Source organism: Panthera pardus, unplaced genomic scaffold (genome assembly GCF_024362965.1).
Source record: "Panthera pardus isolate Hobbes unplaced genomic scaffold, ASM2436296v1 HiC_scaffold_11, whole genome shotgun sequence".
Classification (NCBI taxonomy): domain Eukaryota; kingdom Metazoa; phylum Chordata; class Mammalia; order Carnivora; family Felidae; genus Panthera; species Panthera pardus.
Genome location: NW_026526666.1, coordinates 77,679,885 through 77,697,196, shown reverse-complemented (window position 1 = coordinate 77,697,196; position 17,312 = coordinate 77,679,885). Strand labels below are relative to the sequence as shown.

General features: G+C 49.0%; 1 protein-coding gene across 1 annotated transcript; it reads left to right on the top strand.

The window, feature by feature from the left end:
- The first annotated feature begins 38 nt into the window (after positions 1 to 38).
- CDCA8 (cell division cycle associated 8) lies at positions 39 to 15,003 on the top strand. The gene is made up of 11 exons (XM_019430239.2): positions 39 to 166; positions 322 to 444; positions 577 to 705; positions 3,216 to 3,256; positions 6,194 to 6,266; positions 8,227 to 8,309; positions 9,666 to 9,730; positions 10,305 to 10,400; positions 11,525 to 11,651; positions 12,421 to 12,507; positions 13,642 to 15,003. The coding sequence occupies exons 2-11, from the start codon at positions 348 to 350 to the stop codon at positions 13,684 to 13,686; spliced, it is 843 nt and encodes a 280-aa protein (XP_019285784.1). The 5' UTR covers positions 39 to 166; positions 322 to 347; the 3' UTR covers positions 13,687 to 15,003.
- The last annotated feature ends 2,309 nt before the right edge of the window (positions 15,004 to 17,312 follow it).

The window sequence follows — 17,312 nt, the reverse complement described above, 5'->3', positions numbered from 1 at the left end:
TGTGATTGGATGTTGTGGGACCCACCTAAGACAGCGGCTTCTCATTCGTCAGTCTGTGGCAGTTTGAATTTGGTGGCGGCGGTCGCACGTCCGGATAGCCACGGAGCCGCTCCCTCCTCTCAGCTGCAGCAGCGAGGTTTTTTTCAGCCCATATCGCGACCCGCAGGTACGTGCCTCGCGACTCCTTTATGCTCGGGCCTCCAACGACAGGGCCTCCTACCAGCCCTGTGGGGCGCCCTCCCGCCTTCTCCCGCTCCTCCGCGGCCCCCGTACTTTCCCTCCCGGATCTCGGCCGCTGACCCCCTGTGTCTGCGTCCCCAGCTCCCCGCAGCCTCCACCCGAGCGCCATGGCTCCGGCTAGGAAGGGCGGCAGTCGGGTCGCCAAGACCAACTCGTTACGGAGCCGGAAGCTCGCCTCCTTTCTTAGGGACTTCGACCGTGAAGGTAAGGGGCGGTGCCCGGGTCGTTGCCGCTACCCCGGGGCGATCGCGGGGGCCCGGCGGGCTTGGGGTGCGGGCAGCACGGGTTCCGGGCCGCGTTCGTGACCCGTGTTCTGTCGGCTCTGCCCTCTCGCAGTGCAAATCCGATCCAAGCAGATTCAGTCAGACAGGCAGAACCTCCTCAAGGAGATGGATAACCTGTACAACATCGAGATCCTGAGGCTCCCCAAGGTGCTGCGCGAGATGAACTGGCTCGACTACTTTGGTAAGAGCTGCTGGTTTCCCCCGGCCTCGGCCCGGGGCGCCTCTGTGGTCACCTGAGTGAGGTCTTCCCCGATCGCTTTCGGAAATTGCAGTCCTACCGCTCCCCCCGCCCTCTTATCTCCCTTCCCTGCTTTATTTTCCTGCGTAGTACTTAACATCGTCAACCCCCGCAGGTAGGCGGACGTCCTTTCTAGGAGACCGGATAGTAAATATTTTAGGCTTTCTGGGCCAGAGGGTTCTCTATGGCAGCTACTCAACGCAAGCTGTTAACAGTTACGAAACAGCTGTAATGAATGGGCATGTGTGTGTTCCAGTAAAATGTACTTATGGACACACCAAAATGTGAATTTTGCATGACTTTCACGTGTCACAGAGCACTCTCTTTCCTAAAATATTTTATCCCGTCATCTAAAAATGAATAAATGAGTAACTCGGTTTGTTACCAGAGCTCCGAGGGGACGACAACCCCAAGCAGTGCGTTCCTTATCTTGTGGAAACTGTCAGTTTAAAAACTGAGCAAATCGGGGCGCCTGGGTGGCTCAGTCGGTTGAGCGTCCGACTTCGGCTCAGGTCACGATCTCGCGGTCCGTGTGTTCGAGCCCCACGTTGGGCTCTGGGCTGATGGCTCAGAGCCTGGAGCCTGTTTCAGATTCTGTGTCTCTCTCTCTCTCTCTCTCTCTCTGACCCTCCCCCGTTCATGCTCTGTCTCTCTCTGTCTCAAAAATAAGTAAACGTTTAAAAAAAAAAAATTAAAAAAAAAAAAAAAAAACTGAGCAAATCAAATTGGGAAGTCCACACACTAGAGTTTTTTCTGCCCAGAGAAAAATCGCAGCCTGTTCACTCCCTTGCTAAATGTCCAAGGAAATGCAAGAGGCTGTCCTTTCTGCTGGGACACCCTTACTTTTCCTATTATCCTTATTATCACCCATTGTGTAGCCTCCTTCCTGACTAGAAATGCATGTTCTGTTCAAATAGTAGATATTTAATGATCCTTTGGCTTGCCCTTTGTTTGCACATGTCTACAAATATTCACGGAGCATGTCTCTGTCACAATGCTAGGTGTTGAAAATGCTTTGGGAAATAAAACAGACTTTGTCCCTACCCTCAGGAGCTTACAAGTTAGCAGAGGAGGATCATTTTTTAAAATGCACATGTGATTGTATAATTAAAATTATAAGTATCACAAAAGAGAGTAGTGGTCAGTAGGCACATTTAGAGAGGGCTTCCTGTGCCAGACAGGCATTGGACTGAGTGTATTACGTATGTTAACTAATTTTATCTTCATAACAAATGTGTTACTTGTTAATATTGCCTCTGTTTTATAGGTGACAAAGTGCAGAGATGTTCGTTACTTTGCTCAAGGGCTCATAAACTAGTTAGTAGCAGAGTGTAGTTAAACCCAGGCATTCTGGTTCAAAGCCTGAATCCTTTTCTTTTTTTTCTGTTAAAAAAAATTGGGGGGGGGGGCACCTGGGTGGCTCAGTCAGTTAAGCGTCCGACTTCGGCTCAGGTCATGATCTCGTGGTTGTGAGTTCGAGCCCTGCGTCGGGCTCTGTGCTGACAGCCAAGAGCCTGGAGCCTTCTTCAGATTCTGTGTCTCCCTCTCTCTCTGCCCCTCCCCCTGCTCACGCTCTGTCTCTCAGAAATAAATGTAAAAAAAAAAAATTTTTTTTTTTAATTTTTTTTAATGTTTATTCAGTTTTTTGAGAGAGAGCGCGAGCATGAGCAGGGGAGGGACAGAGAGAGGGAAATACAGAATCTGAAGCAGGCTCCAGGCTCTGAGCTGTCAGCACAGCGCATGATGCAGGGTTAAAACTCACGAACCGCGAGATCATGACCTGAGCCGAAGTCCGGACGCTTAACCGACTGAGCCACACAGGGGCCCCAGGAACCTCCAAAGCTTGAATTCTTAACGGTTCTATAGGACACTATGAAAGTTTCTAGAAGGAGGATTACCTCTACTTTATTCTACATCTAAATCTTGCACAGACCTCTTCCTTCAACATACGTTGGCTACATACTTACTCTATGTCATATTTTTTGCCAGAAACTGTCCTCAAGGAATTCAGTTTAAAGCAGGGTGGACCCTTAAATAGCTCTGAGTAGTTGTTGGGTATGATGAGAATGAGCAACGAGCTCAGCACTTTGCAGCAATCTGTTGTGACAGAAAAATAAACAGAGTTTTGGATTTGAACTGCGTTTTGAAAGATGAATTAGAAATGTGTCAGGCACAGCGGAGTATTTCTGGTAGAAGAAATAGTACCAAGGCAGTGAGTCATAAGAGGCAGAGGCACATTTGGAAAATAAGAACTTTGGGGTGGTGGAACGTGGAATATGTTACGAGGGGGCCAGTCTAACGTGGAGAAAAATTAAAACTGGTCTGTGAATGTCCTTGATGTTGAACCAAGGGCTTTTAATCTGGTCCAGTTTTAGACAGATAACTGGTTATATCAGGGAAGATGGTTTATCATTAAAATCCGATAGTAACTAAATAAAATGTTCTTTTTAAAGCCCTTGGAGGAAACAAACAGGCCCTGGAAGAGGCAGCAACAGTAAGTGTTGTCCTATTTTGGAACTGTGGTTAGTTTTTAAGTTTAATCCAGTCATAAAATCCAACCAGTGAGTGCTTACTGTGGAAGAGGTTTCATAGGGGATCTGTTTTGTTTAGGCCAACTGAAAAATTATGGTTATCCAATGTTGAGTCCATAAGGCCCAAATAGTTTCAGGTGCTACAAAAGGAGGCAGTTCTATTTTTGGCAGCCCTGCCCTGACCTCCGCAGGCAAAGTAGAAGCCTCAACTTCAAGTTTCTTTAAGCCCCTGGGCCATTACCTAATGACCTGGCCTGCTAGGTGTCAAGGAGACTCCTGCTCAGTATGACTCGTGTCATACTGTAGAAGCTATGCTCTTATTTGGGACTTTCAGGTTTCCTCACTCCCTCTCACCTCCTTCATCCCAGCATCACTATCAGGACTGAAGAGAGTAAGATGGGGAAGCAAAATAATTTAGATCTTAAATCTGCACTGTTTAGTACAATAGCCACCAGCCACAGGTAGCTATTTTAATCAATTAAAATTAATAAAATTAAGACTTCAGTCCCTCAGACACACTAGTCACATTTCAGATGTTCAGTAGCCACACATGACTACTGGCTCCGTATTGGTAGCTCAGAAATAGAGCATTTCTATCCTTGCAGAAAGTTCTGTTGTACAGTGTTGGGAACTAGTCCATAAATGGGCTTCACAGAGACCCTGAGCACTCTAACATCATGCATAAACAATGTGTGTATATACATGCATTGGTAGTATATCTGGGGAGAAAATGTATTACAACCTTTATCAGATTTACAAAGCGAACCCAAAAATCTACATCCTTCTGTGCACTGATCAGAATCCCTTGGATTAGAAAGGACCTGACTATAAAGGGTATATAGTAGCATTGAATAGCAGATCTCCACTGGCCTCAGAAGTTGAAGGTATTTCAGAGCCAGTTATTCAGTCAGAAAAAAGAGAGTTCGGGGGTGAATATTATAGGAGAGGAGTGGAGATAACTGAAAAAAATCAAGAGCTAGTAAAACATTCTCAGTCCTGGTTTTTTCTTTGTGCTATGTTCCCCCCATCTGCACACCCAAATCTAATGTATCAAAAGACTTAACCTCTGAGGTGAATTATACTCATTAGCTAATGCATCACCCTCTTTTTAATTAATCAGACATACAGAACTACAAATCAGAGAGCTTCTAATGTTACATGAAATAGCCAGTGTCATCATACCAAGTCAAAAGCAATTGTAGCCTTAGCTAATATGATTTGAAACTCAGGGAAGAAATGATACTTTGGTACCAAAGTTCATAATTATTAGGTATGTGGGGGGGTCTCCTGAGACTATTTCCAGGAAGACCCACAGGGCTCGGCATATAGTCATTCTCATGGCCATGATTTATTATAGTGCGAAGATACAAAGGGAAATCAACAAAGGGAAAAGGTACATGGGCCAGAGTCCGGAAGAAACCAGGCGCAAGCCCTCAAGAGTCCTCTCCCAGTGGAGTCACATGAGACACCTTAATTTAACACATGTATAATATCTACCAGAAAAGCATATTAGAGACTCCATGCCCAGAGTTTTTATTGGGGGCTGGTCACATAGCCATCTTCTGCCTAGCACGTACCAAAATTCCAGACTTCCAGAAGGAAAGCAGCTATGCAACGTAAGTCATGGTGTTTGTACAAAGCTTAGGCCCAGAGGAGCCATTCTTACCAGGGATGGTGGGAACCCTGAAATCCAAGTTCTCATGCAAGCCACCAGCCAGCCACGCAAACAGGCCTTCCTATGGGCATCAGTCTTGGGCCTGTTAACTCTTCTGCATGGTAGGTGATCAGTGGCCTGCCACCACTGATACCTTCATAACATGCCAGTTGTTTCTAGGGATGGCAGATAGTTGGCCACCACTTTCTATTCCATTAGCCATTTCAGACATCACTAATCTCTTACAGTGCTGTTTCTTACTAAGATTGGACAGTCTCAGAATCCTTCTTTGAGCACTCCACAGATTTGCCACCCATCTAGAGATGAAGCCAGCGTCATTCCTAGTCTGTAACAACTCTTCTGATGTTTACACGTACCCTACAAAGAAAGGTATAGGATCATGCCTGCTCGTGGCTGTTTTCATCCTTATAGGTAGTTACCACTGGGAACACTTAATTAGAATGACGGTGACTTTTTGAAGGGCTCAGGACTACAACAGAAAATCTTATCAACCCTCTAGATGTTAAAAAATCAAGAGAGAGAGAAGTCTAATACAGCACCGAGTTAGAGAACGTGAATCATCAGGATCTTGTATTGTTTGCCAGTGGGACGTAATCAAGTGTGACCTCTTTGAAACATGATTTGGCATAATATCAAGGCTGAACATTTGTGTACCCACAACCCTCCAGTGCCCTATCCCTGAGGGTACAGCCAAGAGAAAATTTGAACATGTGCATCAGACACACGTAGAAGAGAGTTCAGAGTAGCAGTGCTGGTAATAGCAAAAGACTGTTGACGAGATTGGACAAATTCATTCTGGTAGAGTCACACAGTGGGCTATTACATGGCCGTGAAAACTAACTACAACTACAAACAGTGGTCAAAAATGAGACCAAGTAAAATATTATTTCAGCACATGTACACTTGTAAAAACTTACACGTGCTTTCTTTTAAGTAAATGAAAGGATAGTGGTTACCTCTGGGGAATGACAGGAAACTGGTCACCTCTGAGGGGAGACAAGGATGTAGAACAGGGCAGAATACAGAGCTGGAAGCAAGGTACCAGCAATGTGTTAGGTCTTAGGTGGTACAGTGCATTTATGGGAATTCACCATATCTGTTATAACTAGTATGTAACAATCTTTGTATGTATCGAATAATATGTTTTTTTAATTGTTTCGAGTCTTAAAATACTCCTCGTAGTTGATGGAATATGCCTGGTGTTTTCTGGCTGTGTTTGTCACAGGCTGACCTGGATATCACAGAAATAAACAAACTAACAGCAGAAGCTATTCAGACACCCTTGAAATCTGCCAAAAGTGAGTACTTTTCAAAACCCCTTGTTGAACTGAGAGAGTGGAGGCTCGGGTGGTTGGCTGGTTGCTCAGAGAGGCCTCGGGGGTAAAGCCTCTTCCCTCTAATGCCCAGTCTTCCGTCTTGTAAATCCGATAACGTGATTTTGGCCGCCGCATTGAGTTGATTGTATGCAGGACTGATAGGAGCAGACTCCCAGTGATGTGGGAGTGACAGTGAGAGTGGAAGGAGCGGGAAAGCTGCGTGGGGACCTTGGCCGCCTTTTGGCTCCCCCAGTTAAACAGGTTGGCGGGACTGAGAGGCCTTACGGGACAAGGTAAGGCCAGCCAAGGAGCTTCCGTGTGACCAGAAAGGTTAAGAGAATTGCAGAAGGACCGGTGTCCCATTGCGTCATCCCACATTCCTGGATTCAGGGACCTGCTTCGTGAAATCATCTCACATACACCTGGAGAGAGGCCGTCCTGGAGGGACAGCAGGTTGTGGTTAGTGAGCATGGACTCAGGACACATTGGGCTCTGTCATGGATTTTAAGTCACTGTCATTAAGCTTTCATAGCTCAGCGCATCCAAATCTTGTGAGGATAGGCCTGACCCATAGCCTGGATTTGGGGCTGCCCGCCAGCGCGCTTTCCCTGCTGGGTAGGGCCAGAAACACCGTCCGGTTCTTAGTCCATCTTGCTTTCCATCTCGGCCTTGTAGGGTGTGGGGGGCAGGAGATTTTCACTCGCCGGTGTCACATTCCAGTGCTGCCTTGGTGAGATTGTGACATAATTGGACTGGGGTATTCCTAGAGTTCCTCACCTGCACATTTACAATCTGTTAGGTCACTCTGGGTTATCTCTACACTTAGGTAATACTAGTTTCTCTTCTGAGTTCCACCAGTTTTGCTTATGTGGTTGGGGAGGGGAGGGCTCTTTTGATTTCACCCCTGGGAGCCAAACACACCAGGACCAATGTCATCCAACAGTAAAGATTTTTTTTTGTGCTCCCTTGACCATTGGACTTTGACTACATTGTGCTGCTTCCAAAAAAAAAAAAAAAAAAAAAAAAAGATAAATATATTGTTTAATGTGTCAGAAAATAAAAAGCTGTCTAGTCTCATCCCCTGCCCCTCATGATTAGATGTGTGAATTTTCTCTGTGGAATCCCTGCTCAAGATTGTCTGGCTCGTGGTTGTACATATTTAGCAGTGACACTACTATCACCAAGCAGCTGCAATGCTCAGAAAGTTTTTTCTAATCTATGTAAATAATATTTTATTGTAATAAACAATACTTCTGACATGTGTCCAGTACTGTCCAAAAGGCTTTTACATTGATTCATTCCACAGACACTTAGTAAACACAGGCACAATTCTAGAGTTTGGGGGTACAGGGAGTAACAAAGACCCTCCTCTTGTGAAGCACATTCCAGGTCTCATAATACCCCTAGGAAGGGACTATTCCCTTTTGTAGATGAGGAAACTGAGGCTCCACACTAAAAGCCCCATGACTTGGTTAGTACTAAGACCAGGCCTCAAGCTCAAGTCTGGCTGACCCCAGCATCTTTGCTCTTACCAGAATGCTGGGCATCATGTGGGCTTTTTTAACCAGTCTGGTTAGTTTCCTCTGTCTAAACCTTCTTTTTAAAAAAAGTCATCTTGTATATTCAAAGTCTTTTTCTTAATTACAACCTCAGATTGCATAAGTTTCATTTCCTATAAGAAACATGAATACATGATAGGATGCTTGGGTGGCTCAGTCGGTTAAGTGTCTGACTTGAGCTCAGGTCATGATCTCACGGTTGGTGGGTTCGAGTTCTGCATTGGGCTCTGTGCTGACAGCTCAGAGCCTGCAGCCTTTCTCGGACTCTGTGTCTCCCTCTCTCTGCCTCTCTTTCTCAAAAATAAACATAAAAAAAAACCACATGAAAACATTAAAGTTTATTCCTATGAGAAATATCACTTTGTTAAAACTGTTTCTTATAGCACGAAAGATAATAAAAGTGGATGAAATGATAGTAGAAGAGGAAGAAGAAGAAAATAAAAATAAGAATCTTCAAACTGCAAGAGTAAGTAGGCACTCAGGTTTGAGGCTGGGAGAGGACAGGAGACAAATACATAATATCCTGTTGCCCCACCCCTACCTGCCAGAGTTCAGTTTAGTAGAGAAGATCCCACTTAAATGGCTAAAAACAAAAGCAATCATAGATGTGTGTGTAAGGTACATAGAACATAGAAGAGGAAGCTATCAAAGCTATTACCTCCCTGGTTAGGATACACCAGGCCTTTAAAGGTGAGGGAGATTTCACTAGCTGGAAAAGAAAGGGAAGGGAAGTCCACAAGGAGATAGGAAAGTTCCATTTAAGGAACAGGAAGCAGTCTGGGATGGCAAGGATGTAAGCTGTGAGGGTGATCTGCATAGAGTAGGGCCAGACGACGAATGGCCTTGTGTACCAGGCTTGGAAGTTTCCATTCCACCAGGTTGGTCATTTCAGATTGGTATTTCAGAACAATATGCAGGGTAAATGGGAGAGGGGAAAAACTGGAGACAAGGAACCCAGTTGGGAGGCCATTGTAATTCTTAAACGGAGACACCGAGCCTATAAAAAGAGAAGGACGGTTTTGACATAATGTTTTAAAAGGGAGAGTGAGCTTGGTGGAGGAAGGGAGGAAGCAGGGATGATCAAATGGTTTCTGGCTCAGGCAGCCATCATGGGTGGAAGGTGGGACATGGGAGGAAGAGCAGTGAAGGGGAGCAGCCACTGTCCCAGTTTTTGTTCCACACTTATCCGAGATTTCAGCCTGGAGCTCAGGGAGCAGTAGGAGGTTGTGAGACCCACTGTCTCCCATTGTGGGTGTCAGTGAGGTTGTGCAGGGAAGGCGTGGAGAGGGGGCTGAGGATGGGCACTTGGAGGGATGCTAGAAAGAGGACCTCATGAGGCAGCCTGCACAGGGACAGCCAGAGAAATGGGGAAGGTGGGGTGGAGGACAGGGATGGAGAGAATTGTCAGAAGGTAAGGAGTGATCCTTGTCAGGTGCCCCTGAGGACTCGGGAGGGGTGAGGACTGCCGAGGGTTCCTTAGATTGGGCACCTGGGACCGCCTGAGTGACCTTCACAGCAGCACTTAATGGGAGAGTGACGGGGAGGTGAGGGGATTGAGAGGGGGCAAGCCAGGCCAAGTCAGTTCAAAAGAGATTTCCCTTTAATCTTGGTCAAAACCCTCTGCTTTGAAGACCCAGGCCTTAGTTGGTCAGTTTTGTTCTGTATTACCTAAGGCAACTTGATTCTGGGAGCAGACCTCATATTCGGTGTTAGTTTCCTTTTCCAGAGCTGGTTCCCCCTCCCCTACTTTTCTTACCCCTCCCTTACCTTTCCCCCTTTTGGGGCTTTTTATAATCACAGTTTCATTTGATTGTGAATCCAGGTCAAAAGGTGTCCTCCGTCCAAGAAGAGAACCCAGTCCGTACAAGGAAAAGGCAAAAGCAAAAGGTAATGGGTTTTCCAAACTTCATTGTGTGTTTTGGTTTTACTGGGGAGACCCACTCAGTGTGGCAGAAATCGGGGGTGAAAGGGGTCTCGTGGCCTGTGCTCCAGTGGAACTTGAGTCTCCAAGCTGGAGGGGCTTCTAGAAATGAACTGACCCAGCACATTTCTCCAGTTCCGCCCATGTTCTCTGTCCTCCCCCACTTTTTTGGTTCGTTTGTTTTCATGCCTCCAGCCGCCGAGCTCCAGGCAAGAGGCCTACCGGGGGCTGAGAGGGTGCCTCCTTCCTCTTGTCCCGTTAGCCTGAGAAGTCGGATTCTGGAGGCTGGCCGCTCGGCTTCAGAGCGCTGGCTCCGCCCTAGTTGGCTGTGTGATCTCGGCCAAGTTGTGCGACTCGGTGTTCTGGAGTCTGCATCCGTACGCAAGGATAACAGCCGTGTTTCCCGGGTTGTTGGGGAGCTTCACGAACTAGCATGTGTGAGGTGCTCGGGACAGTACCCGACATGATCGGGGCCTTCTGCGTGTGACCTGCCACGCTGCTGCTGTCACTGCGCGCCTCATGGCCACTTCTTACCTGCAGGTCCAGCCACTGTAACACTGTCACCCCAGCTGGGGGCCGGTTGGAGTTGTCTATGGTGAAACCAACTCCAGGCTTGACACCCAAGTTTGACTCGAGGTGAGTGATGGGAGCGGTGCCTGCGTCTGGGTGGGAACCCAGCAGTTAACATCAGTCAGCAAAGAAGGGTGTGCGAGAAAACACTCGACTCCTTGGCCTGGCAAAGCGCTCTTGGAGGAGGGCAGCCGTCTCGGCTTCCAAGTGTTTGCCCCTCCCCTGGGTGCAGGTTAGCTGATTTCAGCGACAGAATGACTCTTTGACGAGAGGGAGGAGGACATTCTGCCTCTGATGACTAGGAAGCCTCTGGTGATTCTTGGTCTTTTCTGATTCTGACCAGGAAACGTAGTTTTTAAAACTGGGTAGGTACTCTCCTATACCCTTGGTAAGAGTGACAGTGGACACCACGTCACATCGGGAGACCAACGTAACCCAGGCTCTAAGCCAGTGTCTTCCAGCAGGCTGGTCAACTGGACAGGAAGTGCCATCTCACCATTAAAGTGGATGTGCGTGTGCCGATGTGACAGCTTCGTGATCGCGGGCGTCTCCAAGCACGTTGCAGAACAGCGTGTCCTAGACGATCCCATTTGTTTTTATATACATAGAACGTTTCTGGAAGACATAAGGAATTGAGAGTAGGGATCTCTGGGGTGAGGAGAGGGAGGAAGCCTTCTACTTTTAATTCCCACTCTTGAACTGGTTTTCACATGAGCGTATAGCAGAGGACATGTAGAGAAAAACAGGTAGCAGAATTTTAACTGTCTCGAGAAGGTTAGGTTGGGAATTAATATGATGTAGTCTCTGGATCCTCCTTTTTTGACCCCAGAAAACTCTTCTTGATGGAAGCACTTAGCCACTCTTGGAAATGCACTAACCATAGTTTATTTCTGGCTTTGTGGCTGGATGGATGACTGGCATCCATACAGAGCTTTGGACCTGAGATTTCCGTGGGTAAGAACTGACTTTGGCTAGATGTATGTTTGATAATTACAGCCTCCCTTCTCCAGCTGTGTTTAGTCATTACTGTTTAAAAAGACATTTTTTCCCCTAAATTTAGAACTCGCCTTCTTAGAAATGTGGGATTTGAAAACTACAGCTTGAGGCCAGATGGGGGCTGCAAGGGTTCACAGCGCCTCATGTCATTCAATCTGCCAAGCCATCTTGACGGGGATCTTCCCACTTTGTAGGGTCTTCAAGACCCCGGGCCTGCGCACTCCAGCAGCCAGAGAGCGGATCTACAATATCTCCATGAATGGCAGCCCTCTTGCCGACAGCAAAGAGATTTTCCTCACGGTGCCGGTGGGCGGTGGAGAGGTGAGTGTCTCCGAGGGATGCCAGGCCACCACGCTGCTCGCTCAGCCCTTCTGTCCTGGGCCCATCACCCACTTCTCACCCCCACAGTCCGTGGGGTGGCATGGATGCCGATCTCCACATCTCTGCAGGACTCAGAACCCAGTTTTCTCGCCCAGGTTAGAGGCCCAGGCTGGGATCCTTGCCCGGCTCCATGTTCCTATTTGTTCCTCAGCTAACATTTGCCCAGCTGCCTTGTGGCAGGCCCAAGGTGTAGACGACACGATCCCCGCTCTCGAGAAGCTGTTCAGTAGTCAAGATAGGTTCACCGTCAAGAACAGGATTATGTGATGTGTGCAACACGGGAGGTTATTAAAGGGAACGCAGAGGAAGGCACCGTTGGGGTATGTGCTTAGTCTAGAAAGGGGACCAGGAGCTGTGTCTTCCACTCTGTAGAACTCTGAGGGGTTCTGAAGCAGGCTGATACCCATTTCTCTGGGTTGAGTAGAGGAAGTTGCTGACCTCGGCTCCTCGGAGGGAAGGAAGGTGTATCTCAGATGTGTCTGCAGGGCATTTCTAAGCTAAAGTACATGCCCTTTATTCCCCGGGTGGTCCAGCCAAGGTCCAGTGATAAGCACTGATGTCACTGACTCCTCAAGGCACTCCTTGCCACTCCCCCCACCCCCCACCAAGTGTGGAGTATCACGGGCACCCCTGGGGCACACTAAGACACTGGGTGGAGGGCCCTGCCCTAGGGGACATGGAGGTTGAACCCATTTTGCCCTCCACACAGAGCATGCGATTATTGGCCAGTGACTTGCAGAGGATGGACATCGCACAGCTGGACCCAGAGGCCTTGGGAAACATTAAGAAACTCTCCGTGAGTCTCGTAACCCTCCGCGCGCAAGATGCTGCCAACGGCGTTCTTAGTTTAGCCGTACTTGGGACTGTCTTTTGGGGGCTGGGCTTCATCTTTAGCACGGTGTTGTCCTCTTTCCCCCAGGGGATTTTAACCGTAATCCTACTTCCTTAGCTGCAATTCTGTCCCTAAATTGAGGTGACCTTCAGTCCACCCCAGAGTGCCTGCCACAAAAGTTCCACAACAGAATCAAAATTCTGCGCCATTCAGGCAGTTGGTGTCAGTGTGTGAGGGCAGATTGACTGCCGGAATGGAAACCTCCTAGAGGGAGGGAAGGGCTTGTTCCAAGGGGTCCCACGGAGTCCAAGAAAACGCCGAACAGCCAGGCCTCCGGAGCAGTGGGACCCTCCTTGACAGGAGTTTATGGAGGTGCACCTGTTCCTGGAGCGTCTCTGTCTTTGAGGCCCACGCACCCATTTCTCTGACATTTCCTCATTCCTCCCTTGGCAGATCATCTTCTCCACAGGGCTCTCGGTTCCGGGCTGTGTCCTCCTTCAGTACTGGCTTGCGTGTGGCTTCAGGCAGCCGCAACTCTGACTTCACTAATGCCTGGCACTGACTGTCCGGCTTCTGGCCTCCGCTTACGTTCTCGGAAGGGCGTTGAATTGGCTCAGCCTTGGTCAGATGGGCCTCCGTGGTCCAGTCAGCATGGTCTCCGGTGGTGGATGGGAGCACTTGGTGCGAACACGGCTGCCCTAGGCGCCCCCCCTACTGGGGGGGGTCTGTGAAGGGTACCTCCAGGGAGGGGGGCAAGGGCGGAGCTGCTTTCCCAGCCCGGTCCTGTGGAACGAGGGCCCCGTGCTGGGATCCCACACGTACCCAGCTACCCGAACCTAGTGACATCCGTCCCCTAGCTGTGCCTGCAGCACTACTGTCTCATCTGAGGTCTTGCTTTACTGCTTCGTTCAGATGAGGAATGGAGGTCCAGGACAGGTAATTCATTAGTTCGTGATAGGAGTAGAGAACGAAGGGCTGAGATTCACTCAGACCTGCTGACCCCAAGTCAGGTGCCACCCGAGGAGACTCTGAAGTGGCCAACAGGCAAGCGTGGCCGGTGCCGTGTTCGCTCAACGACCCGCCTCCTTTCCTTTGTAGAGCCGCCTGGCCCAGATCTGCAACAGCATACGGACTCACAAATGAGGCTGCTGTCTCAAGAAGCCAAACTTGACAAGATGGACCTTCAACAGGCACTTCTGGGACCCTGAAGAAACTTCTTCCCTTCAGGCTTATTGTTTGTTGGAGCGTGAAGTTCCAGAGCAGGGAGTGGTGTTCCTCTGGGAGAATTTGGGAAGCGGGGGAGACGCGCTGCTCCCCCATCGGTTAGATAAAGCTTTGCTCTTCACACCTCCCAACCCAACTGCCTCCCGCATCCGTGCAGTCGAAACTTCCTGTCATTCTCCTGGCAGAATTCTCCTTCCTGCTCTGAGCTGCCACCTTCTGCCTCCTGTAACCCAGCATCCTCTCTGCCCCGCCCCTATCCCAGTGGAGGTGGCGTGAGAGCAGCTCACGTTCCCAGGAAGACCGCCTGCTCCCCCTCGTCGGAGAACCCTCTGCTCGAGGCTGGGAATTTTAAGCTCAGGGAAGCGTGAGCTCTGGGCCATGGGAGGACAGATCCGGAAAGCTGGGAGGAACTGTACAGATGGGAACAGGACAGCAGGACGGGATGTATCCTGGCAGTAACCACAGCAGAGCACATCTCACCCCGGCCCCCATCCCTGCTTCCTCCTGTGGTGGATACTAAATGGGCCTTCAGGATCTTCTACCCGCTGTGCCCAGTAGGCTTTTCCAAGCCGACTTGTGGAACAGTGTTTTGTATTTATCCCTTTACCGAAGACCAAAAATTGGTTTGGAGGCAGCTTCCATGTCTGGCTTCTCTACCTCTCTAGTTGGTAGGAATTTGGCTAAGACAATTCTAGGGCTTAGCTTAGTCTAGGGTTTTTATGGGACCGGCTGCAGAGGAACCGTCTCCAAGCTCTCTCTAGTCCAGTTGTCCCTGCCAGGTTCACAGACTTTGAAGGGACTGCTTCCTCTTACGGGGTTCATTGAGGGGCAGGTGTAACTTGCCTGATGGCCTCACTCCCCATGTTTAGCCTGTCCTCCGGGCATTGACTAGTTAATCAGAGTCAGCACCAAGATCCCTGTGCTCCAGCCAGCACCTCCGCCCCAAAGAATCATGAGATGAGGTCCAAAACTAGGGTTGCTGAGAGTTCCCTCCCCGGGCTCAAGGGCACTGGGATCTCACGTGTGGCTCTGTGTTCTACCTGGTGTTACTTTGCTGCGTGGCCCTCCTAGCGATCCAGTCCTGTTGCAGCTGTATTCCTTTTAAGTTGTTTTATTCTCCCTTTCTCGAGACTGTGCATATTGTGTTCCTGAGCAATGGCATCCCTAAGCTGTTCTAATTCGAGCTACTGAAAGGTACCTGTTTTCAATAAATAGTGGGTTTGTTTTTAATCAGTATTCAGCCTGCCTGTCATCTCCAAGCTGTGCTGTCTGGACTAGAGACTGTTTGGGAGCTGAAGCTATCAAGTGGGGGTCCTCGAACAGCTGCTTTCCTCAGAAGCTGCGGAAACCCATCCTTAAGGCACAATCTGACGTCTGAAGAAGGGGCCCTGACCTCAGCATCCAGTGCATAGCTGACCCACCCCAAGCAGGTTTCCCCCAACACCTTTGTTCCATGAGCAAGAAATTGACATCCGGGAGGACAGAATCCAGGGTATCTGTAGTTTGCCAGTAGTGTCAGAGCTCGTTGGCCAGGAACAAAGCAGGGGCGCGGGTAATGAATGCAACGATCGTGCTTCTTGCTTCCCAGAATCCGAAGGCTCTGGCAGATCTGCCTTCCTAAAATTCTTTCTACACTGAAAATGACCAACACGGAACTAGTGGCAAAAGAGAAAAACGGGTCATTAGCCCCACTCACCTAGCACTGACAGTGATTGATGGGGGAAGGATCCTGTGGTCAGTGACAGCATTTGGAATAAAGGCTACTCGTTTCAAGTAGTTCAGTCACCAAACCTGAGGCTTCTGCCTTTCCCTTCATCTGCTGTGGTGTCAAGAAGAGCCTGACATCAAGGAGATACTTAGGACCTGACGTGCCCTACCCAGAGCCACCCTCCCCGTTTTATTCTGCTTGCACCACTGCCTAAAAGAACCCAGCTGTAGGAAATGTGTGGTATGCAGCAGGTGCCTAATAGATGCCCGTCCTGTGCGGTGAAGATGGAGCAGTCGTTCACTCCATAGAAGGGCGGACTTGGAGGGTCATGAGTTCCCCCATCCCAGGATTTAAAGCATGGGCTGATGTATCACAGGGCTGGGATGTTGCAAAGGAAATTTAAATTGAAAAAAAAAAAAAAAAAAAAAATTTAAATCCTACTGCCAGTCCGCAAACCAGGGTTCACAGACACAATTTCATTGGATTTTGTTTTTTCAAGTTAGTCGCTAACAATTTTAAAAATGGTGAGATTTCACAAAAATGATTGCTAGCCTCCAAAAAATAAGATCTGGCAACACGGCCAGCTGGAGCTGAGAGCAGCTTTCCTTAGAGAATCCTCTCCATTCAAAGCAACCCCGGCCGGATTACTGCCCTTTGTTACAGACCTCGCCCCGGTAGTTGACTCAGTACCCGCCGCTGTGGGTATCAAGCAGATGCAAGCGGAGCTGCTCTGGGTCCTCCCCTTCACCAGGGCACTGAGGCAGCTGCCAAGAGCCCTAGAGATCCAGTAGGCACTAGGTTCATTCTTTGCCCTGCAGGTCTCCTGAGCTTTCCAGAAGCCCTATTTTGGGGCTTCCTATTAAAAGAGTTCTAAACTTACCACCTCCTATGAAGAGCTAGTTCTTGGGGTATGAATGGGTAGGACATCACCTAAGCAACTGTTATTCATGGTATCAGACACACTTTTTAGCTCAAAGGAACTAATGAGTTTGCCTGCAATGGAGAACAAAGGTACGTCTTAGCACCTACACGTGTACGAGCTCTGCTGAGTGTTTTCCTTTCTAATTTTACACATTGACAGTTGTTGACCCACACCTCCAGTTCAGGATGACACATGTGCTGAAGGTTTTAACGGTAGATCATTCATGAGGCTTCAGAAATGGGAGGTGCCGGGAGAGACTTCATTAGAACTGGGGCCCACATCGGGCTCTCCACTTAATGGGAGCCTGGAATCCAATTTGGCAAAAAGGTGCCTCCTCCCTTTACAAGATGAGGCATTCCCCCGGCCTTCTCTCTCCCCCACGTGCATTGCCTCACCTACTGAACAAGTCCCTTAGCCCCTCGCCCGCTCCCTGAGAGCTGTCACCTGCACTGCCTGCCTCTACACTTTGCCATCATCTAGCATTTTCTGACAGATGATGCACACGCTGGAGGACGTAACCTATCCTTGGCACCGGGGTGCCAGGAAGACCCCAGCTCCCCATCTGCAAATTTTCAGTGCCCACAATCACACGCCGCGTGCCACGATATGCTGAGAGCCATCGGGGTGGAAACAGGACACACCGAGGATACACCCCTTCAAAGGGTCACATGTCAACTGTGCTCACCATGCCCCGGCTGACTGTCAAGGACGAGTGTGGCGGGGAAGGGAGTGGATGGGGCCAGATGCAGTCTATCTGGGAAGGGGTGTGATGTAAGGTATCTGCAACGGGGAAACAAATTTTGGGTTTCTGGTTTTTCTCAACTTCCACGAGCAGTCTCAGTGAAAACATATTCCTTGGAGCGAGGCTCGAGATGCCCATCATCTGCCCACAAGATGCAGGTCAGCATCGAGGTC

Excerpts from the sequence above, each read along its gene's own strand:
- CDCA8 (XM_019430239.2), top strand. The coding sequence starts at position 348 with ATGGCTCCGGCTAGGAAGGGCGGCAGTCGGGTCGCCAAGACCAACTCG. Across the intron at positions 3,257-6,193 it reads CCCTGGAAGAGGCAGCAACA|GCTGACCTGGATATCACAGA; the intron begins GTAAGTGTTGTC and ends TGTTTGTCACAG. Across the intron at positions 12,508-13,641 it reads GAAACATTAAGAAACTCTCC|AGCCGCCTGGCCCAGATCTG; the intron begins GTGAGTCTCGTA and ends TTTCCTTTGTAG.